The sequence below is a fragment of the Heterodontus francisci genome, chromosome 1 (genome assembly GCF_036365525.1).
Source record: "Heterodontus francisci isolate sHetFra1 chromosome 1, sHetFra1.hap1, whole genome shotgun sequence".
In the NCBI taxonomy this organism is placed as follows: Eukaryota; Metazoa; Chordata; class Chondrichthyes; order Heterodontiformes; family Heterodontidae; genus Heterodontus; species Heterodontus francisci.
The window spans coordinates 122,610,588-122,638,395 of NC_090371.1; the positions used below are offsets into that span (position 1 = coordinate 122,610,588).

Below are 27,808 nucleotides of genomic sequence, written 5' to 3' on the forward strand. Positions count from 1 at the left end.
CGATGATGTGGAAAATTGCCCAGGTATGCCCTACCACAAAAAGTAGGGCTAATCCAATCAGGCCACTTACCACCCCATGAGTCTACTCTCAATCATCAGCAAAGTGATGGAAGGGGTCATCGACAGTGCAATCAAGTGGCACTTGCTCAGTAACAATCTGCTCACAGATGCTCAGTTTGGGTTCTGCCAGGACGACTTGGCTCTTGACCTCATTACAGCCTTGGTTCAAATATGGATGAAAGAGCTAAATTCCAGAGGTGAGGTTGGAGTGATTGCCCTTGATATCAAGTCTGCATTTGACCGAGTTTTGCATCATAGAGCCCTAGAAAAATTGAAGTCAATGGGAATCAGGGGAAAACTCTCCACTGGGTCGAGTTATACCTAAGACAAAAGAAGATGTTTATAGTTGTTGGAGGGCATTCATCTCAACCGCATTTGGTTTGCTTACATAAAATACTCAGAATTTGCAAAACATAAGGCAGACGTATTTCCAACCATCTTTGGCCAGAAGTGGGCATGTTCTGTGATGATTGTACAGTGTTCAGTACCATTCACAACTCCTCAGCTACTGAAGCAGCCCATGCCTGTGTGCAGCAAGACCTGGACATCATTCAGGCTTGGGCTGATAAGTGGCAAGTAACATTTGTGCCACACAAGTGCTAGGCAATGACCATTTCCAACAAAAGAGAACCTAACCATCTTCCCCTGACATTCAACAGCATTACCATCACTGAATCCCCCACCATCAACATCCTGGGGGTTACCATTGACCAGAAACTTAAGTGGACCAGCCATATAAATACTGTGTCCACAAGAGCAGCTCAGAGGCTGGGAATTCTGTGGCGAATAACTCTCCTCTTGACTCCCCAAAGCCTTTCCACCATCTACAAGGCACAAGCCAGGAGTATGATGGAATACTCTCCACTTGCCTGGGTGTGTACAGTTCCAACAAGTCTCAAGAAGCTTGACACCATCCAAGATAAAGCAACCTGCTTGATCAGCACCACCTTAAACATTCACTCCTTCCAGTGCCCAGAGGTAGCAGTATGTACCATCTATAACATGCACTGCAGCAACTCACCAAGGCTCCTTTGACATTTCCTTCCAAGCCCACAACCTCTATCACCTAGAAGGACAAGGGCAGCAGATGCATGGGAACACCACCACCTGCAAGTTCCCCTCCAAGTCATACACCATCTGATTTGGATCTATATCGCCGTTCCTTCACTGTCACTGGGTCAAAATGCTGGAACTCCCTCCGGAACAGCACTGTGGGTGTACCTACACCACTTGGGACTGCAGCAGTTTAAGCAGGCTGCTCACCACCACCTTCTCAAGGGCAACTAAGGATGGGCAAGAAATGTTGCCCTTGCCAGTGATGCTCCTCTCCCAAGAATGAATAAATAAAAAAAAAGTTTTACTTATTTTATTTTCTCCCCTCTGCAGTTTGGTAGAAGTACAGTTCCACAAGCCCTAACAGCTCTCTGGTGCCTCACTCATTTGGTAACACTCCATATCTGAGGCCAGATAGTGAGTACCAACAAACTATTGAACTGTTAGAGCCAAGGGCATATCACATCCAAGCCTAATCCTGACCACTTCTGACATTCACACAGCTATCAGGAGGATAATCTTCTCTATTTGTTCCCCAGGTGTGTTGAGGCCAATAAAACTAGCATTGCTTGCTGATCTGAGATCTGCTAAAAGCACAGACACAGGATAGAGATGAGGGCTTCGCTGATCTGCATAATCCAGCTTCACACCAGGCAGTACATTTGCTCACTGAGGTAGCAGGGGAACATAATCATGATTTGTTAGAAACACACACATTTTTTAATTTGGAGGAATGATTTGATGAAGGTGCACTGATATCAATTTCTTTCTAATAGTTATCAGGGAGAATTGGGAACCCCCTATAAGTTGCATGTGCATGAAAATGAAAACTGGAAGAACATTACAGACAACAATGGCAGCAACAAGATTGAAAGTACAGAGCCTCGAACCATGTTTCTTGAAGGGAAACATAAGGTGAATTAACTATTAACAAATATGGCTAAACACACAATTCTATATACAACTAAGTTAATAAATATATTAAGTTAAACAGCAATATTTACTCAGTCATCTTAAAAAGCTTAGTAGTGCAATCCAACATTTAGCTAGAATTAATTATTAGTGAGTTTGAACTACTGCTTTGAGTCTTATATTTTGATTTCATTGCTTCTAAGTGTTTCTTTTAGTATGTAATCCTTTGGTCAGAAGACATACTGATATCTGAGATCTCTGTGCATTTGTTATTTATATGGTGCCATTTTTCTGATGTTTCTTACTAGATGGTCAGTACCCTTGTGATTCAGGCAGCAAATGTCTGCGCTATGTACAGATGTCGGGCTATTAACAAAGTGGGACAAGATGAAAGGGTTATCTTCTTTCATGTAACCAGTAAGTATGGCATGTTTAATGCAGAATCTCATTTTAAAAATCCCATGGAGAAACTGAAAGGTCTGCTCAGACCTGAACTTTGAGATTTGAGAACTAAATAATTACAAATAGTTAATTTGTACGGTACATATTGCAGCTGCCCCAGCTCATGGAGAAGCTGTTGTTTATGATTAAGCCGTATAGTAAGTAAGCTCTTTGTCACATAACTTTACAACAGACAACTCTGAGCTTGTGAACAAATTGTGAATGTGTCATTTTCATCTATTTAAGCTCATTTTCTTAATTCAAAGTAATGAAAGGGCAGATTTCACAAATTAGTGCTCTTGTCATGAGAGCTTTGATCATTGTAGGCCAGCAACCTACATGACATTTACTCATTACAATTAATAGATGGAAGATCACGTGGTTGCACTGATCTCTGGACCTGAAGCTACGCATCGGAAGTACTAATCCCTAAAATCTACCTTAAAGTTTTAAACAAAGGGATTGGAATGAGATAAGGGTCACCATTCCGTTCTTAAAAGATTTTGGAAGGTGGTTGATGCCAAGAATGTATTCTGTTTTTATTAATTTTAAAAATAAACATATTTTATACATTCAATCTAATGGAGTTGTTCGAAGTTGTTGTCTTCTTTAAAAAAAATCTCTCAACTTCTTCAAAGAAATATATATATATTTGTTAAAAGTAGATCTGCAGCCCACTGATCTCACCTCCCTCTTATTAGGTGGAGGGGCACAAGCAATAGTAATTGAATGCAATCTGCCACTTTTCCAGTTGTTGTCTGGGAGAAAGGAGTAGGTTGTGGGTGAGCAGAAGTCCATAATCATAATCTACTCATCCACCTACATTGAAAATAGTGGCCTAGAAATTGGATCACACCCAATTTGGAACACAATCCAAATGCAGTGCATGTGTCTAATGAGGCTAGTAGCAGGACCACAGCAAATTGGTCTGGCATCCTTATTAGGATAGCACAGCCAGGCATTACTCACGGTCCCGGGGAGAGCTTGATTAACAACATGAAACCCATACTGTCCCAGTAATATGTCATGTTCTTTGCTCCTACCATCATGTTCTTAACCAAATTGAAAGTTAAAAACTGACTTCTTCAAAACAGATAGATACAAATTTGATTTGCTTTGTAATACGGTCACATGCACAATATTTGTGACTCACTGCCTTTCTTTTAAGTCATGAGTGTTAACCAGTTCTTGTAAAAATTCTGACTAATGAATTAATTATTTTCATAGTGTTACTGGAGTTGAGTTAAATTTTATTTAAATAAGTTCTTGCGGCAAAATTCAGTCTGTGCACTCTTTGGAAAGCTCTTTATTTCCTGCATAGAAAACAATTTCATGTGGCCTCAATAGGCTTCAGAAACCAGTCTTTGCTGAAAAGGCAGTTTTGTTTACTAAAATTTTGTTTAATGAATTATCATTGATGTTTAAGCAGAAAAATATATGCGTGCAGGTCCGTTTATGCAGCACAGCTCCCTGGTCTTCTTTAGTTTAATGCCCAATCTCCTTGTGAACCTCGTGTTCATAAAATGTTACAGAGCAACAGTGACAATTATGTGCAAATAGTGGGAAAAAAGTTTTCAAATAGCTAATCTTTTAAAAAAAACTTAATCGAATGTTAATTAAAAGACAAACTGCGGATGCCTTTTAGTCGTTGTAGACCCCCACGTGTAGTATATTGTTTTCACCCCTTAAATGACAGATTCCTATATTTACTAAACCTCCAGCTTGTAATATTTAGCCGACCAATGGCTTTGGCTAGACTGACCAGGCCAAGCAGACTCTCTTCTAATTAAAGCCTCTTAATGTTGTGCACTGCATAAAAAAAGAAACAAATGATACGAGTGACTGAATCCAGATAATTAAGAAGGTAATTAGTTTAATATTTGAACATTAAAATATATCTGAAGTATATATTAATAAATATATCAAGACTGCCATGGTGGCAGTATGGTGCTTATCATCAGATCACACCTTGGCCTGACCCCCCTACACCTCTGGCACTTTCTCCTCCTTTGAACCACTTGTTCCACCACTCTTGCCTCTCATTTAAAATCATTGTTCTCTATCTCCATTCCAAGTACGATAAAAATTTTATCATTGAGATCTCTTCACTGCTTTCTTCCTGCAGCCCCTGTGCTGAACGGCTTCTCATCCTCAGTGATTTTAATCTCCATCTCAACTCATCATGCACTCTCTCCTCTGAGTTCACTGCCCTCTTATCCTCCCTGAATCTCTCCCTGCATACAAACTCCTCAACCCATATTCACGTCCAGCCCCTCAATGTTGTTATCTCACATGGTCTTGCTCGTCCCACCATATCAATTACAGATAAGGCAGTTCTGATGAAGGGTCACTGACCTGAAATGTTAACTCTGCTTCTCTCTCCACAGATGCTGCCTGACCTGTTGAGTATTTCCAGCACTTTTTATTACAGATAAGGCCATCTCTGATCACCTCCTTGTAACACTCTCCATCCACATCCTCCTTCCACGCCCCAACCCTACCTCCTTCCAAATCCATTCCTGCAAAAAACTATCCCTTATCACTTACAACTGCACTTTCAAAATCTCAAATATCTAGCGTTTGGCCCTCTGTTCACCACAACATTTCTGCAGCTACTGATTTGCTCAACCGTACCCTCATCTCCACCTTTGATGCCCTAGTCCACAATAAAAAGTTCAGTCTCTCACCCTGGCCGCTCCCCCTGGTATGGTCCTCATCCCGAATGCCTTAAGTCCAAGGGACGCACACTTGAAAGGATATGGCAGTCAACTGGTTTAGCCATCCACCACCAGATCTGGCTGGCTGACTTAAAACACTATCTCGTCTCTCGTCTGCCAAAACTGCTCACTATTCTAGGATCATCTTGGAATGTAAAGATAACCCCTGGCTTCTTTTAATGTTGTGCACGTCATAAAAATATAAACAAATATGAGTGACTGAATCTGTCATCTTAAATTCTTTCCCTTGCCCCCTCTACCCTCACCTCCAACAATAAGTGCGAGGACTTCTTTGTCACTAAGATCAAGACCATCCAACCAGCTGGCTCTGTCATGTCCCTCCCTTCCATTGGCTCACCAGGCCAGACTTCCTGTAATGCTCCCCCCTGCCCTAGCCCTGAAGTCACATCTTTCTCTAGAATCTCTCCCATCTCCCCTCATGCCCTCTCTGAGTTCATCTTGTCCATGAAACCCACCTCCTGTTCCCTCGATCCTATTCTCATTAAACTACTGATTTTTGTTTATTCGTTCGTGGGATGTGGGCATCACTGGCTAGGCCAGCATTTATTGTCCAACCCTAATTACCCTTGAAAAAGTAGGGGTGAGCTGCCTTATTGAACCGCTGAAGTCCGTGTGGGGTAGGTACACCCACAGTGCTGCTAGGAAGGGAGTTCCAGGATTTTGACCCAGCGACAGGGAAGGAACGGCGATATAGTTCCAAGTCAGGATGGTGTGTGGCTTGGAGGGAAACTTGCAGGTGGTGGTGTTCCCATGCATCTGCTGCCCTTGTCGTTCTAGGTGGTAGAGGTCATGAGTTTGGACGGTGCTGTCAAAGGAGCCTTGGTGCGTTGCTGCAATGCATCTTGTAGATGGTACACACTGCTGCCATTGTCGGAGGTGGAGGGAGTATGTGGATGGTCTGCCAATCAAGTGGGCCGCTTTGTCCTGGATGGTGTTGAGTTTCTTGAAAGTTGTTGGAGCTACACTCATCCAGGCAAGTGGAGAGTATTCCTTCACACTCCTGACTTCTGGCTTGTCGATGGTGGACAGGTTTTTGGGATTCAGGAGGTGAGTTACTCACTGCAGGATTCCTAGCCTCTGACCTGCTCTTGTAGCTATGATATTTGCATGGCTACTCCAGTTCAGTTTCTGGTCAATAGTAACCCCCAGGATGTTAATAGTGGGGGATTCAGCAATCGTAATGCCATTAAATGTCATGGGGAGATGGTTAGATTCTCTCTTGTTGGAGATGGTCATTGCCTGGCACTTGTGTGGCATGAATGTTTCTTGCCACTTATCAGTCCAAGCCTGGATATTGTCCAGGTCTTGCTGCATTTCTACACAGACTGCTTCAGTATCTGAGGAGTCGCGAATGGTGCTGAACATTGTGCAATCATCACAGAACAACCCCACTTCTGACCTATGATTGGAAGGTCATTGGTGAAGCAGCTGATGATGGTAGGGCCTAGGACACTACCTTGAGGAATTCCTGCAGTGATGTCCTGGACTTGAAATGATTGACCACCAACAACCACAACCATCTTCCTTTGCGCTAGGATGACTCCAACCAGCAGAGACTTTTCCTCTGATTCCCATTGACTCCAGTTTTGCTAGGGCTCCTTGATGCCTTACTCGGTCAAATGCTGCCTTGATGTCAGGGGCAGTCACTGTTATCTCACCTCTTGTATTCAGCTCCTTTGCCCATGTTTGAAACAAGGCTATCACTTTTCCAGTTGTAGTCTGGGAGGCAGGTATTTTGCATCAATCTTCACTATAGGATACAAGTAACATCCCAGAAATAGCTGTAAATCAGGAAATGGAAGGCAGGGAGGAACTGAAGAAAATTACAATCACCAGGGAAGTGGTACTGAGCAAAATGTTGGAGCTGCAGGCTGGCATGTTCCCGGTTGCTGATGGACTTCATCCTAGGGTGTTAAAATAAGTGGGTAGTGAGATAGTTTTAATTTTCCACAATTCCCTAGATTCGGGAAGGTTCTGTTAGATTGGAAAATAGCGAATGTAACTCCTTTATTCAAAAAGGGAGGGAGATAGAAAACAGGAAACTACAGGCCAGTTAGCTTAACATCTGTCTTAGGGAAAATAGAGTCATAGAGTTATATATCCCTTCGGCCTGTCGTGTCTGTGCTGGCCATCAGGCACCTATCTATTCTAATCCCATTTTCCAGCACTATGCCCGTAGCCTTGTATGCTATGGAAAAGTTAGAAGCTATTCTTAAAGATGTTATAGCAGGGCATTTAGAAAAATTCAAGGTAATCAGGCAGAGTCAACATGGTTTTGTGAAATGGAAATCATGTTTAACCAATTTATTGAAGTTCTTTGAGGGAGTTACATGCGCTGTGTATAAAGGGGAACCGGTGAATGTATTGTTCTTTGATTTCCAGAAGGCATTTGATAAAGTGCCACATCAAAGGTTATTGCAGAAAATAAAAGCTCATGGTGTAGGGAGTAACATATTGGCATGGATAGAAGATTGGCTAGCTAACAGGAAATGGAGAGTAGCCATAAATGGGTCATTTTCTGGTTGGCAGGATGTAACAGGGATGTGCTGGGGCCTCAACTTTTTATAATTTATATAAATGACTTAGATGAAGAGACCAAAGGTATGGTTGCTAAATTTGCTGATGACATGAAGATAGGTAGGAAAGTGACTTGTGAAGAGTACGTAAGGGGGCTACAAAGGGATATAAATAGGTTAAGTGAGTGGGCAAAGACCTGGAAAATAGTATAATGTGGGAATGTGTGAAATTGTCCACTTTGGCAGGAAGAATAAAAAAGAAGCGTATTATCTAAATGGTGAGAAATTGCAGAGCTCTGAGATGCAGAGGGATCTGGGTGTCCTAGTGCATGAATTGCAAAAGGTTAGTATGCAGGTACAGCAAGTAATTAGGAAAGCTAATAGAATGTTATCGTTTATTGTGAGTGGAATTGAATACAAAAATAGAGAGGTTATGCTTCAGCTGTACAGGGCATTGGTGAGACCACATCTGGAGTACTGTTTGCAGCACTGGTCTCCTTATTTAAACAGGATGTAAATGCATTGGAGGCAGTTCAGAGAAGGTTTACTAGAATAATACCTGGAATGGACGGGCTGTCTTATGAGGAAACATTGGACAGGCTAGGCTTGTATCCGCTAGAATTTAGAAGAATAAGAGGCGACTTGATTGAAACATATGAGATCCTGAGGGGTCTCGATAGGGTGGATGTGGAAAGGATGTTTCCCCTTGTGGGAGAATCTAGAACTAGGGGTCACTGTTTAAAAATAAGGGGTCGCCCATTTAAGACAGAGATGAGGAGAAATGTTTTTCTCCCAGAAGGTTGTGAGTCTTTGGAATTCTCTTCCTCAAAAGGCGGTGGAAGCAGAGTCTTTGAATATTTTTAAGGTAGAGGTAGATAGACTCTTGATAAGCAAGGGGGTGAAAGGCTATCGCGGGTAGGTGGAAATGTGGAGTAATCAGTTCAGCCATGAACTTATTGAATGGCGGAGCAGGCTGGAGGGGCCGAGTGGTCTACTCCTGCTCCAAATTCGTATGTTCGGTATTAGCTCCAAAAAGAATATGTGAATTTAATGGTACATTTAATGTTACTTGAATCGTTGTTTCCTAGCAGTTTTATAGAAAAAGACAATTGATTGGATTTATATTTCTAATTTTTCAGAGGGTCTTGAAATGAATTTGCAGCCTACTGACCATCCCATTGAAAATGATAATGTAACTCTTCAGTGCAAAGCAGACAGATTTACATACGAGAACCTAAAGTGGTACAAGCTCCACCCCACAATTCTCCAAAGCTGCCATGGCAACCTTGCCATCCTCCCATGTGAACACCTCCAACGTGATGCACAACAGATGACCTGGAGGATGATTGCTGGCCACAAGACTGAAAATATCACCATCGAACTGAGTTTCAGCAATGTATCACTTCAAGATCAAGGAGTTTATCTTTGTGAAGCCCAGAATAAAAAGACAGGTGAAAAGCACTGTATGATGAAGACTCTTTCTGTAGAAGGTGAGAAAGAAATACCATGAACTGATCGGCTATATCATATGTAACCATTGTGCTGCTTTTTTGGTAAATATTTGTGCTTATTACAGAGAGGATTACTGACATTGAGAAAGGGAGCTTTTCCTGATTTCGTGCAGTCACTGTCAACATCTTCATTTCGTATTAAATAGTGATATTGGTCAAAAGCACGTTTCAGGCTTAGCACAACGCAACAACCACCTGCCCCCATTCAGCTTTCAATTCTATTCATGTCATGCTATTACTTTACAGTGTTGAACATTATTTGTGTGCAACAACACTCAAAGATGTTGACTGAGTAAAGTTTCTTCTGATCTTCATTGCAGCTCAACAGGCTCCAATGGTGATTCAGAATCTGACAGACCAAACAGTGAACATGAGCTCTTCCATAGAGATGAAGTGTGATGTAGTTGGGGCACCGAACCCACATATTATATGGTATAAAAATGACAAGCAGCTTCTGGAGGTGTCAGGTAGGGTGCTTCTAAATCCTCAATATTATATCAATGTTGAAGATATGCGTAAAATAACAGTGCCATCTTTCAAATCTGTTTTGGAAGACAAAATCTCCTACTAGGGATGTAAAACACAATGGCAATTATTGGGAGTAATTTTGACTTTGGATGGTGGTGTAAAACAGGTGATATTGGATCACCTGCCTGTTATACATCTCTCCTGATCTTCATTTCCATTCAATGAGATGTAAACTTTACAGCTGATCTGAGTGCCTATTTTACATCATTTGCAAAGTCAAAATTACTCTCTTTGTAATTTCCTTATGACATTGCCTTTAAGGGGATAATTCTATTAATTCACACACTTCCTAATCTAAAAAAAGTCAGTATTCATGCTTTTGATAACTGCCTGTTGATTCCTGGTGAAAAGTGTACAAAATTGGCTAAGGATGGAGTTTGGCTTTGCTGCGGTCAAATAGCAAGCTCACTGCCTCAGGCAGCAAGAATGTTCACTCCAGTGGAGATACTGGAGGATGGCCATTACTGTGCAGATATACCGAATATTATCTTCAGAAAAGAAAGGAGAAAATTAGAGTGGAGGAGAGTAAAACAAAATTTAAAATGATACAGATTGAAACTAATTGCTTCACAGTATACGCAGAAAGCCAACACATAATTTGTAAAAGTTCTCGAATAATATACAATAAATAATAAGCATTGTACAAAAATATGTGTTTGGCAGTGTGATTACTATTATTCTTTTATATTGCCTTGTAATTCAGTGTATCCTGTCGTTTTTGTTCACACTCTGAATTGTAATATTGTGACGAATGCAGGAAATGGTGTCTCACTGACCGAATGCTGTGTGTCTGTGTCCTGCCAGGCATTGTTCTAGGCGAGCTGAACAGGACCTTGAATATCCAGAGATTGAAGAAGGAAGATGAAGGGATGTACAAGTGTGAGGCTTGTAACATGCAGGGCTGTGCAGAGACTTCGGCTATGATTGCTGTAGAAGGTTAGGAAGCTGTTAAGAAGAAAAACAGATTTTCAGGCAGAATTACACCTGGGTGGTTTGGAACTGAAATTAAATTTATATAATGCTCAGTCAAGAGGCAGTATTTCTAATTGACCATAATGTAAGGCTGCAATGACACACTTTATCTCATATTTGCTATTAATGTTTGCAATAATGCAGATGCTATAACTGATCAATGCACATGGATTTACAATTTGTTCAATAGCACAGCACAATTGTTGCTTTCCCTATACTATAAAATGCTGAGCAGTCGAAACATATCAACCCAGATTTTGAGGTAGAAATAACAGTGAAGCTATCAGCATTCGCTGTTATGAAGCAGTAAGTCAGACAGAAACTTCCAGTGTCCGTGCATCGGCAGTTAAAGCTGCTGACCAAGTTCCCCAGCTCCTCTAGAAACTTACTTCTAACAGTATCTCACTGAAAGACTCAGCATTCACATACATGAAGGGTGTGAAGTTATGACACCTACCCACTAGATACCCACTAAACATGCCAGAAAAATTTAGTGCTTATCTATTCAAGTGTAAATGAGTTTTTAACAGTGTGATAAGTCTTCATTACTGCTAAACAACCTTTTTGGCATTGATAATCTACTTTTAAAAGTGTAGAATCTCATTTCTTCAGATTCGATTTGTTGGAGATTTGAAAAAAGTTAAAAATTAAAATAAAAATGTTTTTTCCTTACTTTTTTCTGTCTCTTTATTCTCTCTTAATCCCATCTTTCTTTCCCTCTCTTTATTTTGCTTTCTGTACATGATTTACATTAAATTAAATACTTTAACTTCACTTCCTTGTTTAGACTCTGTGGATGGAGTTTTCCCAGGCTAGTGGAGGCAGGTTTCAAGGTGGGAAAATTGCAGAAAATGCCACCTGGCTGATATCCTGGCGTGTTCCCACCTCCTTCCATCTTCCCAGGGGTGGGTTGGTAGTGAAGTCAGAAACCCTGCAGCTGAGGCGGGTAGCCAATTGAAATTGTTAAGAAAGTAATTAAGAGGGACTTTGTGCATGGATGCCCTCTTTCCAAGAGCAGAGTAGACTCACGCTGTGTCTACAACCCGGCAGCTTGCAGATGGCGAGTGCACACCACAAGGGACTTCCTCAGTGAAACTGACAAGCTGTGAAGACTTTGATCAGTTACACTGAAGAACTGTAGTCTTGGCCAGGTGTGAAGCTCCTGTGCAAAGCACTCCTTCTGTCAGAGAGTACTTTCACTGATTGACAGTTGATTGTGAACTACGTTTAAGATACTTCACATGACCAGTACTTCACACACCTCCAGCTGCACTTCCTTGCTGCCAGCCTTCAGAGTGGCACAGGAGCAACTAATGCAACTCTGCTGTCCACCTCTTCTAAGGGTCATGGGCAGGAGTCTTACCACTGCTAAATGCTCCAGCAGTAGCAGGAGCAACACCAACAGCAGCACCAGCTGCCTTCTTCTCAGCCACATGCCCTTCCACAGAGGGGAAAGACACAGAGATGCAGCTGGAAGGAGGCGAGACCACCAGCACAGGGTCTACAGGCAGAGGATTAGCTCTCATGTCATGTCTGAGTACCAGTGCCTTAGGAGGCTCATGATGTCACGGCAGATAGCTGTTGACATCTACACCCTCATGGTACAAGATCGACTTCCCAGTGGACCAGGTGAGCACATATTGCCATAGGCCGAAAAGGTGCCTGTCAATGATTTGTGCTCATATAGCCCCAGGTATCTCTGTTTCTGCACCCCCTTAACATTGCACCCTTTATTTTATATTGCCTCTCATACCAAATTTGGAGGTGTGGCAAACAGTAAAGATGATACCAATCAAATGCAAGAGGACACAGATATGCTAGCAGAATGAGCAGACAAGTAGTAGATGGAATTTAATACAGAGAAGTATGAGTTAATACATTTTGCAATATAGGCTTAATGGCACAATCCTAAAGAGTGTGCAGGGACAGAGGAACCTGGAGGTTCAAATGCATCAATCTTTGAAGGTGGCAGGACATATTGAGAGAGCAGTTAGCAAAGCATTTGGGATCTTGAGTTTCATAAATAGAGGTATTGAGTACAAAAGCAGGGAAGTTATGCTGAACCTTTATAAGGCTCTAGTTAGGCCACAACTATAGTATTGCATCCAGTTCTGGTCACCACACTTTAGGGAGGATTTAAGAGTAATTGAAAGGGTGCAGAGGAGATTTACCAGAAAGGTTCCAGGGATAAGGTAATTTAGCTACAAGTTAGGTTGGAGAAGCTGGGGTTGTTCTCCTTGGAGCAATGGAGGTTGTGTAAAGATTATGACAAGGTAAACAAAGAAAAGCTGTTCCTATTAGCTGATGGTACAGGACTGGGAGACACAGATTTAAGGTGTTGGGCATGAAATATAGCAGGGGCGAATGTGAGGAAGAAATTTTTTATGTAGTGAGTGGTAATGACTTGGAATCCTCTGCCTAAAAGGGTGGTGGAAGTGAAGATGATCAATGGTTTCAAAAGGAAATTGGATAGACACTAGAGGGAAATAAACTTGCAGGACTTTGGGGATAGAGCGGGGGAATGGGACTGGCTGGATTGCTTTACAGAGAACTGGCATGGACTTGATGGTCTGAATGGTCTCATTCTGTGGCGTAATGACTCGATGACTGTCCTCATTCTTCCTATCAAAATGTATCACTTCACACTTCTCTGCATTAAATTTCATCTGCCACGTGTCCACCCATTTATGGTCCCCAATCATGTCTACCCCTCCTTTTGCTGCCTTTTTACTATTTATATGCTTATAGAAGACATTTGGGTTCCCTTTTAAGTTAGCTTATGTTAGCTGCCAGTTTCTTCTCATACTTTCTCTTTGCCTGTTTGATTTCCTTTTTCACTTTTCCTCTGTACTTTCTATATTCAGCCTTGTTCTCACTTGTATTATCAACCTGGCATCTGTCATGTGCATCCTTTGCGCTGGACTTTACCTTGACAGCAGGATACCCGGCAATAAGACCTGAAGGTGGGGGTGACTTCGATTCAGCCATGTTTTGGAGCCCCAGCCGATTTCCATGGCAGGCAGTCAGCCAATTAACTGCCTGCTGTTGGGATCTCCATCTCTTTAAGGAGGGCGGTCGTTGAGGGCAGTGGGTGGGGGGGGGGGGGGGGGTGGAAGTTGTTTGCGGAGGGGTAGCCTTTGATGCCGGGGGCCCTATGTGGGCCACAGATTGCAACGGAGGAGGCCCACGTCTCCCCAGCCCACAGGGAGGTTACTTTGTTTTACTGATAAAATGCCAGCGGCAGCGAGAAGATGCTTGTAATTCATCATTAATTAGCCACTTAAGGGCCTCAATTGGCCTCTGGGCAGGAAGGACGTCTTGGCCTTCCCCGCTCCCAACAAAAATGAGTGGTTAGGAAGGCAATGGGCAAATTGGGAAATTTCCGCCCATTTTCTGCTTACTCTCTGTCTTTTTCATCATCCAGGGAGCTCTGGCTTTGTTTGCCCTTCCTTTCCCCCTTGTGGAATGTACCTTGACTGAACCTGAACCATCTTTTTAAAGGCAGCCCATTGTTCCATTACCATTTTTCCTACCAATCTTTGATTCCAATTTACCTGGAACAGATCTGTTCTCAACAATTGGTCCTCCTTCACCTGATTGAATTTTCTGAGGACGTAACAAGGAGGATTGATGAGTCCAGTATAGTGGATATGGTCTACGTGGATTTTAATAAGGCAGTTGACAAGGTCCCACATGGCAGACTGGTCAGAAAAATGAAAGCCCATGGGATACAGGGGAGTGTGGCAAGTTGGATCCAAAATAGGCTCAGTGACAGGAAACAAAGGGTAGTGGTTGATGAATGTTTTTGCGATTGGAAAGCAGTTTCCAGTGGCGTTCCACAGGGTTCAGTGTTGGGTCCATTGCTGTTTGTGGAATATATTAATTATTTGGACTTAAATTTGAAAGGCATGATTGGGAAATTTGCAGATGACACAAAAATTGGCCATGTAGTTGATAGTGAAGAGGATAGCTGTAGACTCCAAAATGATATCAATGGTTTGGTTGAATGGATGGAAAAGTGGTGAATGGAATTCAATCCAGAGAAATGTGAGGTAATGCATTTGGGGGGGTGGGGGGCAAACAAAGCAAGGGAATACACAATAAAATGGAGGATATTGAGAGGGGTAGAAGAAGTGAGAGGCCTTGGAGTGCATGTCCACAGATCCCTGAAGGTGGCAGGACAGGCAGATAGAGTGGTTAAGAAGGCATATGGAATGTTTTTCTTTATTGGCCGAGGTACAGAATACAAAAGCAGGGATGTAATGCTGGAACTGTATAAAACCCTGGTTAGGCCACAGCTGGAGTATTGCGTACAATTCTGGTCACCACATTACAGGGAGGACATAATTGCTCTGGAGATTTATAAGAATGTTGCCAGGACTTGAAAGTTGCAGCTATGAGGAAAGATTGGATCGGTTAGGGTTGTTTTCCTCAGAACAGAGGAGGCTGAGGGGTGACTTAATTGAGATGCACAAAATTATGAGGGGCCTAGATAGAGTAGACCGGAAGGATCTGTTTCACCTAGCAGAGAGGTCAATTACCAAGGGGCACAGATTTAAGGTGATTGGCAGAAGGATTAGAGGGGACATGAGGAAAATCTTTTTCACTCAGAGGTTAGTGGGCATCTGGAATTCACTGCCCAGATTGGTGGTGGAGGCAGAAACCCTCAACTCATTTGAAAGGTACCCCGACATGCACCTGAAGTTCTGTAACCTGCAAGGCTATGGAACAGGTGCTGGAAAGTGGGATTAGATTGGGCGGACACGATGAGCTGAATGGACTCCTTCTGTGCCGTAACTTTTCTATGATTCTATGATTCAATTAAATATTTTTACTCTAAATTGATCCTTATCCTTTTCCATAGCTAACCTAAACCTTATGATACAGTGGTCACTGTTCCCTAAATGTTCCTCTACTGATACTTGATCCACTTCATTTCCCAGAACCAGACCCAGCAATGCCTCCTTCCTCAGTGGACCAGAAACATACTGATCAAGAAAATTCTCCTGACTCACTTGAAAAACTCTTCCCGTCTCCGCCCTTTACACTATTACTATCACAGTTTATATTAAGTTAATTAAAGTCCCCCATTATCACTATATAGTTTTTGCACCTCTCTGTAATTTCCCTGAAAATTTCTTCTCTATATCTTACCCACTATTTGGTGGCCTATACAATACACCCAGTAGTGTAATGGTACCTGTATTGTTTCTTAACTCTAACTAAATAGGTTCTGTCCTTGACCCCTCTAGGACATCTTGTCTCTGATTGGTTGAAGAGATACGCTGTTGCTTGCCCTGTTCATACAGGTTCCAGATGCTCTGTAGGGAATGCCACGCCTTATCAGACTCGCAATCGTCGTAAGGTGCTATGCAAAAACTCATAAAAATTCTGTTGGCAGGTGTAAGTGAAATGAATGGTGAGCATCTTTCATCCACCAGTGACAGTAAAATCTGGGCCATTAAAATCTGGCATTATGCTGTAGGTAGTGCTGTGGCGGTCACTTTACATGACCCATCCTAAGTACAGTGAAACTCAACAACTCCACTGTACTGACCCTGCACTCCCCATTCCTTTGCTTTTGTCTATCCTTGCACCTGATTTAATTTAGTTTAGAGATACAGCACTGAAACAGGCCCTTCGGCCCACCGAGTCTGTGCCGACCATCAACCACCCATTTGTACTAATCCTACACTAATTCCATATTCCTACCACTTCCCCACCTGTCCCTATATTTCCCTACCACCTACCTATACTAGGAGCAATTTTATAATGGCCAATTTACCTATCAACCTGCAAGTCTTTGGCATGTGGGAGGAAACCGGGGCGCCCGGAGGAAACCCACGCAGACACAGGGAGAACTTGCAAACTCCACACAGGCAGTACCCAGAATTGAACCCGGGTTGCTGGAGCTGTGAGACTGCGGTGCTAACCACTGCGCCACTGTGCCGGTGCATTTCTGCCAGTCTCCTCATGTGCCTGCCGATTCTCCTTGCTGGCCAAGCAAATCTTGATGCGCATCAACTATAGTTATTTCTGCTGTGCAGAATTAAAGGGTATTTATACATTGATGTTTTAAACCGTGCTTTAAAATATTTAAGCCTTAATATCCTCATCTTAGCCCTTATTATTCCCAATCATAATCTTCTTAATATCCACATCCCAAACTGTTAGTATCCACAAAGCAGGTAGCATACACCATTTTAATAGTACTTTATATAGAAAGCAACAGTTGTGTGGTTGCTGCCAAACAAATTGTAAAGCCATGTGCATTTATAACTCCATTACTGATTATTTAAGTTAATTGGTGACAATGTAATAGTTAAATTAAGGTGTTGACTGAATCCAATGATGATTACTAACTGAAGCTAATTAATAACTCATTATATTTAGTAAGTTTTAGAATTATTTTACTTATTGATGAAATATAAAGAACCTATATACCTACTGCATTTATACACCAGAGATTTAAAAAATGAAAATGATGGAAATGTAGAATCAAAGCAGAAATTACTGGAAATATACATCAAGTCCTTTATCACTGAGATAGAAAGTTTATATATTGGGTAAGGGCCTGTTCTGTTAAAGGATATACACATGAAACACTAACCTGCCCTTTCATTTTTCAGATGGTGATGGACTTGCTATGTATTCCAGTGTTTCCTGAGTATGCTCATTGCAATTAATAATGAAATTAGTTTGTAAATTGACAACTCAAACTATACTTTATCACCTATTCTTGATCTTGATTGGAAATTTTGGCAGACTTGAGCCAATTTAAAATTCTCATCCTCATGTTTAAACCACTTGACCTTGCCCCTCTGTATCTCTGCAGCCTCCGCCATCACTACAGGCCCCTCCTCCCGAATTCTGTGTTCCTTGAACTCTGACCTCTTGTGACATCCCCTCCCCTCTTTGCTCCACCATTGACATCCACGCCTTTAGCCATCTAGGCCCTACATTCTGATTTAATTCCTAAGCTCATCCATCTCTCCACCTCTCTTTCCTCCTTTAAGATGCTCCTTAAAACTGGTCTCTTTGACAGTAAGCTTCTGGGCACCCTTTCTAATATCTGTTTCTTTGGCTCAGCATCCAGTTTTCATCTGATTTGGCCTCTGTGAATCACCTTGAAGCATTTTTCTACATTAAAGTTGCTATATAAGTGTAACTTGTTATGAATAAGTAACACTATGGAAGAACAATGTGATATTTTTTAAAATAGCTCATTTTAGGTCCTAAGAATTACACAAAATAACTCAACTACAAATCCAAGCAGCATCAACGCATGTACCCCCCACTGCAATACATGCACTAGCCTGCAGCAGAATGCCTGAACACAGTCTTGCAGACTACCTATGAGCAACACACAGATCTACTTGTGCTTTATAAAGTCTTGTACTGCATTACTTTGGACATCTGCTATATATTGCTTGTACTCTGTAATATAAAGAGTATGGTTATATTTTCTTAAAGTCGCAAATCATGTGACTACTAAATTGTGCTGTCATCTTTTGTTATTTTACTTAATCTAATTTGTATATTACAAGCTCATCAAGTTCTTTCTATTTTGCAGCTGTATTTTTCAGTACCTATTTAGGGCTTTACCTGTGTATTTATCTGTTCCTTTATAAATTCCTATCTATCTATGATCATATGCATCTCCACAAACTGAAAGGATTTTTTTCTTCTGTACCAGGAATTGAAGACAAGGCAAATCTCGAGTTGATCATCCTGGTTGGCACTGGAGTGATCGCCTTGTTCTTTTGGTTGCTTCTAATAATCATCATTCGAACAATAAAGCGGGTAATAAAACAATCCTCCCATTGTCCCACGGGAACATACATTGCCTGACAAATGAAAACTGACTGTAGCCCTTTCATGTGGATCTTTCCTTTGTGTTTAAAACAACACACACATTTTCTTTCTTTCTGTAATGCTGCTGCATGATTTAACAAAGGATTGACTAATGTGTGTTAATTAGAATTTCTATTCATGGGGGAAAAAAGACTTGTTGCCCAATGCTGCATGCTTATGACTGTTCTTGTGTATTACAATGAAATCTGAAGTAATTGGGAGCGAGGCATGCATGTTCAGTTCAGCTGGTGTGACGTGTGCTTTTGTTTGTTTGGCAACATTTAATTCTGGATCATTGACTGCTCTGTGTCTTTTCTCAACAGTCGCTAAAGTGAGCATGGCCAGAGCCGGCAGTTAAAGTAACTTGACTTGTCACTCTTTTCCAGCCCAATGATGCAGAACTGAAGGCAGGGTACTTGTCAATCATCATGGACCCTGATGAAATACCTATGGATGAACAGTGTGAACGGCTGCCGTATGATGCCAGTAAATGGGAGTTTCCCAGGGACAGACTTAAATTAGGTGAGATTCCCCAACATGTTGCTCTCATATATATTTCTCCCTTTAGAATATAACCTGAACATGAAATCTCTGGATCATTAATCAATACAATGCTTATCTTTGACATGATACAGGGATATACAATGTTCTGTATTAGTAACTCAAAAGCCTTTGTCTGCAAGTTTTGTTGAGAATTTTATAATCTGTAACTGTGGGAGCTATAAAGCGCATGATTGGGATAAAACCAGGTATCATTATGCCATACATGTTTTCATCTTTATCAAATCTCAGAGGCAGTGCAACGCTGTAGTCAATGGAAGTTACTAAAATCTGCTGTTTAGTAAATGACTTGCTGCTGCAGTTGTATTGCATTTTTGTATTATCTATTGACCATTGATATGACCAGGTGAGGAAGGGGTCTAGGACTCCCCTCTTGGCCTTTTCCTTGTTTGGTCATAACAGGGTTTAACTTTTAAAAACACCATGTTTTTAGCTTCTCCTCAGTGAGTCCTTGCTCACTGCTCTCTAATTGTAATTGCAAAGAAATGAACCAGACAGGTTTTCTCCAATTTAAACAAGGTGTAAATTTATTAACCTTAAAACTCTAACTCAGTTAAAACTGATAAGAATACACAACACAACCACGCTAGCATGCATACGTGATAAACGCACACAAATAGATACAGAGGAGGAGAAAGAATTAAAGAGGGGAAGGTTTGAAGTAGTAGATGGAATTCAGTTACTGGTTTTGGGTTGGATGTAAAGTCTTTGATTGAAGTTAAGTCTTGCCATTCTTGTTGGGGCCCAGTGCACACTTCCAGACTTGTTTTGCTGCTACCAGAAGGTTGCAGGGGTCTTCTGTCTTAAGGCTTAAGTTACTTCCATGGGTTCCTGGAACCTTGTATGAGAGAGAGAGGTGCTTTCTTCTTGAAGTTCAGTTGTAGTCAGTCTCAGAACTTTTCTGTGAGCACAATTCAATTAACTCCAGGTTGACCAGCAGGTTAGTCATGTGACTGGTTTTTTGTTTGAAACAGCATTGCCTGTGAAGTTTGTTAATTATTTCAAGCTTACCAGACACAATTGGAGTGGTGGGGGTGTGGTGCGGGGGGGCGGGTGGAATGCTGGCTCTTAAACATTCAATGACTCTCAGTGTCTCTTGATTATCACTATTGACAAAACCCATCTGGCTAATTGGATCAGGGAGTACTTCAATTGTGTCTCTGGGCAACTGTCTCTCAGAATGCAAATATGCAGCCATGTTTTCAGCCACTCAGTCCTGTGGTTTTTTTAAACAAGTTATTTCAAGGTCTAGTAATGGTTCAAAAATTGATATGTTTCCATTTGGCAGATGTGGTTTCTGTCACACCTCTACATCCGGTGGAATGAAATGCGACATTGGGGGGAGCATTTCATTATAAAATAGAAAGAAGAGAAAGTACAGGAAAACACACATGCATTTCTCTCATTCATTCTCATTCATTCTGAAAATCTGATTTTTTTTTTTACAGCCTGTCTTTCCTTTGTAGCAGTGCTGCATTAAATTGCCCCTTTTCCCTTGAGGTGGGTCTGAGATAGATATGTGCCCAAGGGGTTTAATGTTTCATCACTATCAGCCTGAAATATGTTAGGAATGGGCATCCCAATAAACATGTGACTTTTGGGGAGGTTTGCAGGTTGCACATGTCTAAGATGCCTTTGTTCCTTTTGAGGTCTGCAGGGGGAGGGTTAGATTTATTTAGCCCTGGTTTGGAGTTCTGATTATGGGAGCTGGCAGTGGGTGAATCCATTCTGATCTCTCTTTCAGTGCTCTGATGAGTCATGCAAGTGCTTTTCACTTTAGGGTATGGTTGGTTCCCTTTTCTCCTGACTGTGGGGGAGATTCTTTGCTAATCTACCCTTTATCCTCTGGGACACTCCTGCTTGCAAGTATTTGTCCAGATTCTACTGCACTCCCCTTCGACACTTCGACTAGGTGAGGCATCACCGTCACAGTTCCTCTGCCCACTGGAGGACTTTCTTTGACCTTGCAGGTTTCTGTAAATGCTGTTTGCAACTCTGGTGGGGTTCTTCTGGTGTCTGCATTTCCATAGGAGGACGTGGGGTCTAATTTTTCAAACATTTCGGGTTTGGCTGACCGGACATAGAAACATAGAAAATAGGAGCAGGAGTAGGCCATTCGGCCCTTCGGGCCTGCTCCTCCATTCATTATGGTCATGGCTGATCATCCAACTCATAACCTGTTCCCACTTTCACCCCATACCCTTTGATCCCTTTAGACCCAAGAGCTATACCTAACTCCTTCTTGAAAACATACAATGTTTTAGCCTCAACTGCTTTCTGTGGTAGCGAATTCCACAGGTTCACCACTCTCTGGGTGAAGAAATTTCTTCTCATCTCAGTCCTGAAAGGTTTACCCTGTATTCTTAGACTATGACCCCTGGTTCTGGACTCCCCTACCATCGAGAACATCCTTCCTGCATCTACCCTGTCAAGTCATGTTAGAATTTTATAGGTTTCTATGAGATCCCCCCTCACTCTTCCGAACTCCAGCTAATATAATCCTAACCGACTCAATCTCTCCTCATATGTCAGTCCCGCCATCCCAGGAATCAGTCTGGTAAACCTTCGCTGCACTCCCTCTATAGCAAGAACATCCTTCCTCAGATAAGGAGACCAAAACTGCACACAATATTCCAGGTGTGGCCTCACCAAGGCCATGTATAATTGCAGCAAGACATCCCTGCTCCTGTACTTGAATCCTCTCACTATGAAGGCCAACATACCATTTGCCTTTTTTACCGTCTGTTGCACCTACATGCTTACCTTCAGCGACTGGTGTACAAGAACACCCAGGTCTCGCTGCATATTTCCCTCTCTCAGCTTATAGCCGTTCAGATAATAATCTGCCTTCCTGTTTTTGCTACCACAGTGGATAACCTCACATTTATCCACATTATACTGCATCTGCCATGCATTAGCCCACTCACTCAACTTGTCCAAATCACCCTGAAGCCTCTCTGCATCCTCCTCACAACTCACCCTCTCACCCAGTTTTGTGTCATCTGCAAATTTGGAGATATTACATTTAGTTCCCTCATCTAAATCATTAATATATATTGTGAATATCTGGGGTCCTAGCACCGATCCCTGTGGTACCCCACTAGTCACTGCCTGCCATTCGGAAAAAGACCCATTTATCCCTACTCTTTGTTTCCTGTCCGCCAACCAATTTTCTATCCATCGCAATACACTACCCCCAATCCCATGCGCTTTAATTTTGCATGCTAATCTCTTATGTGGGACTTTGTCGAAAGCCTTCTGAAAGTCCAAATAAACCACATCCACTGGCTCCCCCTCATGAACCCTACTAGTTACATCCTCGAAGAATTCTAGTAGATTTGTCAAGCATGATTTCCCTTTCGTATATCCATGCTGTCTCTGTCCGATTCTACCAGTGTTCTCTAAGTGCTCCGTGATAAAATCTTTGATAATGAACTCTAGAATTTTCCCTACTACCGACGTCAGGCTGACTGGTCTATAATTCCCTGCTTTCTCTCTATCTCCCTTTTGAAATAGTGGACAGTAGGGGTTTGTATTTGGGAATCCTTCCGGACCTCCTGTAACCTATCCTTTTTGTCCCTTTTTTCCCTTTGCTCTCTAACTTTTTGCCTGCCCTGTGTCTGCCTGTCCCTTTTTGTTCTCGGCAGTGGTCCCTTACAATTCACCAGCCCTCTTCTGGAGGGTCCTCCAAATGCTGGTACAGGACTTAGGGGTGCAGATTTCACTGTGGGTTGGGGTTTTCCCTCAACCTGGTATATGTGGCAACTCCTACAGTACTCCACCACATCTTTGTGGAGTTTTGGCCAGTCAAATTGCTGTCTTATGCCGGCTTTGGTTTTTCGTATACCGACATGTACAGCCACTATAATCTCATGAGCCATTCTTAATATTTCCCTCCAGTACCTCTGTGGCACCACTAACTGGTGAACCACTGTTCATTCTTTGTTCTCAGGTCTGTGAGGAGAACTCCACTTCCTCATCAGTACCTCATTCTTTAAATAATAGCTATCAGGGAGTACCTCTGCTTCAATTTCAGACTGGGCAGCCTGTGCTAACTCTCTTAATACTGGGTCAGCTCACTGAGCGTCAACTAGGGAAGATTCATTTAATTCATTCCTTGGGCCCTCTAACTTTCCAAAAACTGTTTCAGACAGACAGACCTAATGGTCATCTGCCTGCAGTTCCAATTTAGTCTCCTCTGGGGAAGCTGGTTTGGTCATGGCCTGATTCACTACACATTCAGGGAAACTGCAGGGGACTGTCTCCTGCCACTGCCCTGTCTCTCTGACCTCCTGTGGTCTCTCTTTTACTATTGGGGAAGCTACCACCTTTGCCCCAGCCAGAGTAGGTCAACCCTATCCACAGGCAAACTAGGGACAATCTCTACGGTCACCGTTCCTGAAACTAGGTTGCATTCCAAGTGCACCCTCCAATACCATTTACCACATTCTGGTATTTACTGCACTCTCTGGGGAAAAGGTCAGGCCTTTTCCCAGTAAAAGGGATCCAGTGGCCCCTATGTCCCTCAGGATTGCTACAGGCTTGTTTGCCCACGCAAGGGGTTACTTTCCCTTCAGACACAAAATCCTGATAACCTTCAGGAATCCTATTAAATTTTCCTGCACCCGCAGCAATATGTTTTCTGGGTCTTATTATTTCTGCAGGTAAAGCCAGAGCTTGTTCAGCTGTGCTTTCCAGTGGGGTCCCTTCTCCTGCACTGAGCGGGTATGCCCTGATTAACCCTACAGGTTTTCCCCATAGTTTCCAGCAGTAAGCTCTCAGATGACCTGCCTTATTACAATGGAAGCACACAGGTCTCTGGGTCTCACTCCTACTTACAGCACCTTCCTTTTGGGCTGGAGGAGGGCCCCTGTGTGTCTTGGTTTTCTTTCTCTCCCAGGACTGCATGGGCTCCTATCACCTTCCTATCCTTTGTCTTTTTCGGATTTGTGAGGGTGACTAGGAAAGGTTTTCTCCTGGGGTTTCGACTTGTATATTAGAGCAAACTTATCAGCCAGAACTGTGGCTTGCTTTGCTCTATGTACTTTTTGTTCCTCCTCATGGGTCTTTATGGAGAGGGGGAGAGAGTTTATAAATTCCTATAGCAAAGTCATCTCTCTGAGGTTTTCATAACTGGACTGCACTTTAAGAGCCCTCAACCACTGGTCACAAGCCAGCTACTTACTTCTCTCAAACTCCGAGTAAGTTTGATCAGCTTGCTTCCTGAGGGTTCGAAACTTCTGACAGTAGGCTTCCAGTACTAGCTCATATGCCCCGAGGATAGCATTTTTTGTCAGTTCATAATTTAATGAACTCTCATCTGGCAATAGGGAATAAACCTTTTCCTGTGAGCTTACTTTGTACCAGAAGATTCCTGCTGTCAGCCGGCCATTTTAACTGCCTTGCCAGTTTCTCAAAAGATACAAAAAATTCTTCCACATCTCCCTCGTTGAATTTTGGAATCAATTGGGAAAATTTTAAAAATTCTGTACACAGCCCGTACCACTTGTATTTTCCATGCTTTCACTAGGTTTACTCTGTCGCCCCCTAGCTAACTCAACCTGCCTCAGCTCTCTTTCCTCCCGTTCCTTCTGGAAATTTCTTTCTCTCTCTCTCTCTCTTTCCTGTCTTTCTCTTACCCTGTCTCTAATTAAAGTTTCCTCTGTTCCAGTTGTATCTTTGCTAGCAATACCCTGTCAGAGTCTATTTCTAACCCTGTCTCTGATTCTTCAGATTCAAGGGAAGAATGGGTGGCCACTCGTCTTAGGAGTTCGGACTTACTAACCTTGGCATGGAGAGTAATCCCACACTGTTCAGCCATATCCCTCAACTCCTCCATAGACAGTGCCTTTAACTTATCCCTAGTTACTTCATCCTGGCTTGGGGAGTTACTGGCTTCAGTTGTGGACATGTTAGTATTCTAGCAGACACAACCACAAGAAAACTTGTATTGAAATCTTTTCACTTTAAGATTGGGATCAATTTGACTTCCCACTTCCAATTTCTCCTTTGTCTATGGGTCCAATCCAGGATACTAGTCTCCAAATTTCAGTTACGACCAAGTGAGGAAGGCGTCTAGGGCTCCCCTATTGGCCTTTTCCTAGCTTGGTCGTAACAGGGCTTAACTTTTAAAAACACTTTTTTTAGCTTCCCCTCAGTGAGCCCTGGCTCACCAAACAAGTTTTCTCCAATTTAAACAAGAAAGGTATAAGTTTATTAACTTTAAAACTCTAACTCAGTTAAAACTGCTAAGGATATGTGACACGACCACGCTAGCATGCATACGCGATAAACACACACACACACAAATAGATACAGAGGAGGAGAAAGAATTAAAGGGGGGAAGGTTTGAAGTAGTAGATGGAATTCAGTTACTGGTTTTGGGTTGGATGTAAAGTCTTTGATTGAAGTTAAGTCTTGCAGTTCTCATTGGGGCCCAGTGCGCACTTTTAAACTTGTTTCACTGGTACAAGAATGTTGTAGGGGTCTTCTGTCCTGAGGCTTAAATTACTTCCATGGGTCCCTGGAACCTTGCATGAGAGAGAGAGAGAGAGAGCGAGGGAGAGGTACTTTCTTCTTGAAGTTCAATTATAGTCTGTCTCAAAACCTTTCTGTGAGCACAATTCAATTAACTCCAGGTTGACCAGCAGGTTAGTCATGTGACTGACTTTTTGTTTGAAACAGCATCGCCTGTGAAGTTTGTTATTTCTTCCACGCTTACCAGACACACTCAGTGGTGGAGAGGGGGATGCTGTGGGCGGGGGTGGGTGGGGAGTGGGCGGATGGTGGAATGCTGGCTTTTACATATTCAATGACTCTCAATGTCTCTTGATTATCACTATTGACAAAACCCATCTGGTTACTTGCATCAGGGAGTACTTCCATTGTCTCTTTGAGTAACTGTCTCTCAGAATGCAAATATGCAGCCATGTTTCCAGCCACTCAGTCCTGTGGTCTTTTTAAGCAAGTTATTTCAATGTACAGTAAATGTTCAAAAATAATGCTCTATATGACAAAATTAATATGTTTCCATTTGGCAGGTGTGGTTTCCATCACACCATGTTCCTCAGCACACAGCAGCTTCATTAATAACACCACAGCAGTTGAGCTTTCCTCAGCAAAACCTTTTCTCATTAATGTTGTGCACCATTGTCTGAAAAAGCCCAATTTGTGTTCCCTATAGTGTGCTATTTGCCAAGAGCATTCAAAGAAATAGATTTGTTATATCATATAATTTGCATTATTGAAAGATTGAAAGATCCTTCTTTCATTTAATTAATCAGGCAAACCATTGGGTCGTGGAGCTTTTGGCAAAGTGGTTGAAGCAGCTGCATTTAATATTGAAAAAGTCTCCACTTGCAAAACTGTTGCTGTCAAGATGTTGAAAGGTAAATGAAAGTTGGAAAGATTTCTGCATAAAATTTAAATTGTAATTGTCAGGATGTTAAACCTGTCATGGCTGTTTTTCCAAACCAGTATGTTTCCAAATCTCAATCAATTTACAGCATTTTAGAGTAGCCAATAGATGCAAATCAATTATTTTTGGATTAAAGCAAATCCTCTACCTAACAGGGTTTTTGCACACCTACAGCGCACAGCGCACAAGGAATACTTGGAAGCAGAGCGCACCAGACTCCACGGGATTTTCTACCCATTAAAATCCCATGGTGCCAGCTGGCCTCTGTGCCTGAATTCTTGATGCACATTCTGAGTGCGTAAGGCTCTGCATCAAGAGTGTGAATTCATGAAATCTATCCTATAAAATCATGAGGATGCTGAAATTCCATAGGCAACATTATTGACGGGGAGAATGTAAGTTGACAATAACTTTGAAGGTATATGCTCCATGTTTTACATCATTCAACATTATGCCTCCCCTACCCCCACCACTAGAAACCCCCTCACAAGGATACCTTTAAGAGACAGGTCTTTACTCCTGGTCCCGTTTCCCCCATCTTTCAAAACTATATCCTTGTAAGAGGCGGGCAGAAACTCTTCCCTTAGAAGACCATCTTTGAATGTTCACTGCAAGAGAACGTGATGGAATACTTTGATGCAGCCTCGGATTTTTGCAGCCTATATATTTTTCAGTTAATTGTTTGTATTATAAATTTAGTTCACATAACACTTCCATAAACAATATAGATGATTGATTTTGGTTGGCATATAAATATCCTCTGGGATGTAATTGTAAGTCAGCCACAGCAAAGGATCAAATCATGGGATCCTGAGAAATGTACCATATATATGATTACTAGTTCTTTACTTACCATGGATTTTCAATGATGGTGATTTTCTGCACCATGGGCTTGACCCTTCACCTAGAGTTGTCGATATAAAGTACGATGTCATATTCATTTTACAATTTACCAGTCACATTCTGCATATAACTAATATCCATTAGTGTATAACCACACTTCATCATCCATCTAGATACTTAACATGAACACTTCACAGATGGAACTGCAGCATATGAAATTAATTCTCTTATTGGAATATAACTTTAACTAAGTTATTTTAATGCATAATCTGAACATTTGCATAATAGTGAAAAGTACTCTAAAACAAAGTGAACTCTTAAAAGCACTGCAAACATCTTGGTATTGTGCTTAAATTTCTGCACATGTTTCTTTGCACATGTCTGTACATATGCATCATTATG

At 42.0% G+C, this 27,808-nt stretch overlaps 1 protein-coding gene across 4 annotated transcripts in view; it reads left to right on the top strand.

The window, feature by feature from the left end:
- The window catches only part of kdr (kinase insert domain receptor (a type III receptor tyrosine kinase)), a 96,966-nt gene that overhangs the window by 33,460 nt on the left and 35,698 nt on the right, over positions 1-27,808 (top strand). For 3 of the 4 annotated variants that reach the window (XM_068035180.1, XM_068035189.1, XM_068035201.1), the window contains exons 11-18: positions 1,890-2,028; positions 2,334-2,442; positions 8,860-9,210; positions 9,552-9,698; positions 10,564-10,695; positions 18,428-18,534; positions 18,972-19,107; positions 26,430-26,534. In XM_068035180.1, coding sequence (XP_067891281.1) covers positions 1,890-2,028; positions 2,334-2,442; positions 8,860-9,210; positions 9,552-9,698; positions 10,564-10,695; positions 18,428-18,534; positions 18,972-19,107; positions 26,430-26,534 — 1,226 coding nt within the window. The remainder of the gene's footprint in view (positions 1-1,889; positions 2,029-2,333; positions 2,443-8,859; positions 9,211-9,551; positions 9,699-10,563; positions 10,696-18,427; positions 18,535-18,971; positions 19,108-26,429; positions 26,535-27,808) is intronic. The other variant, XM_068035211.1, reaches the window with a different exon arrangement.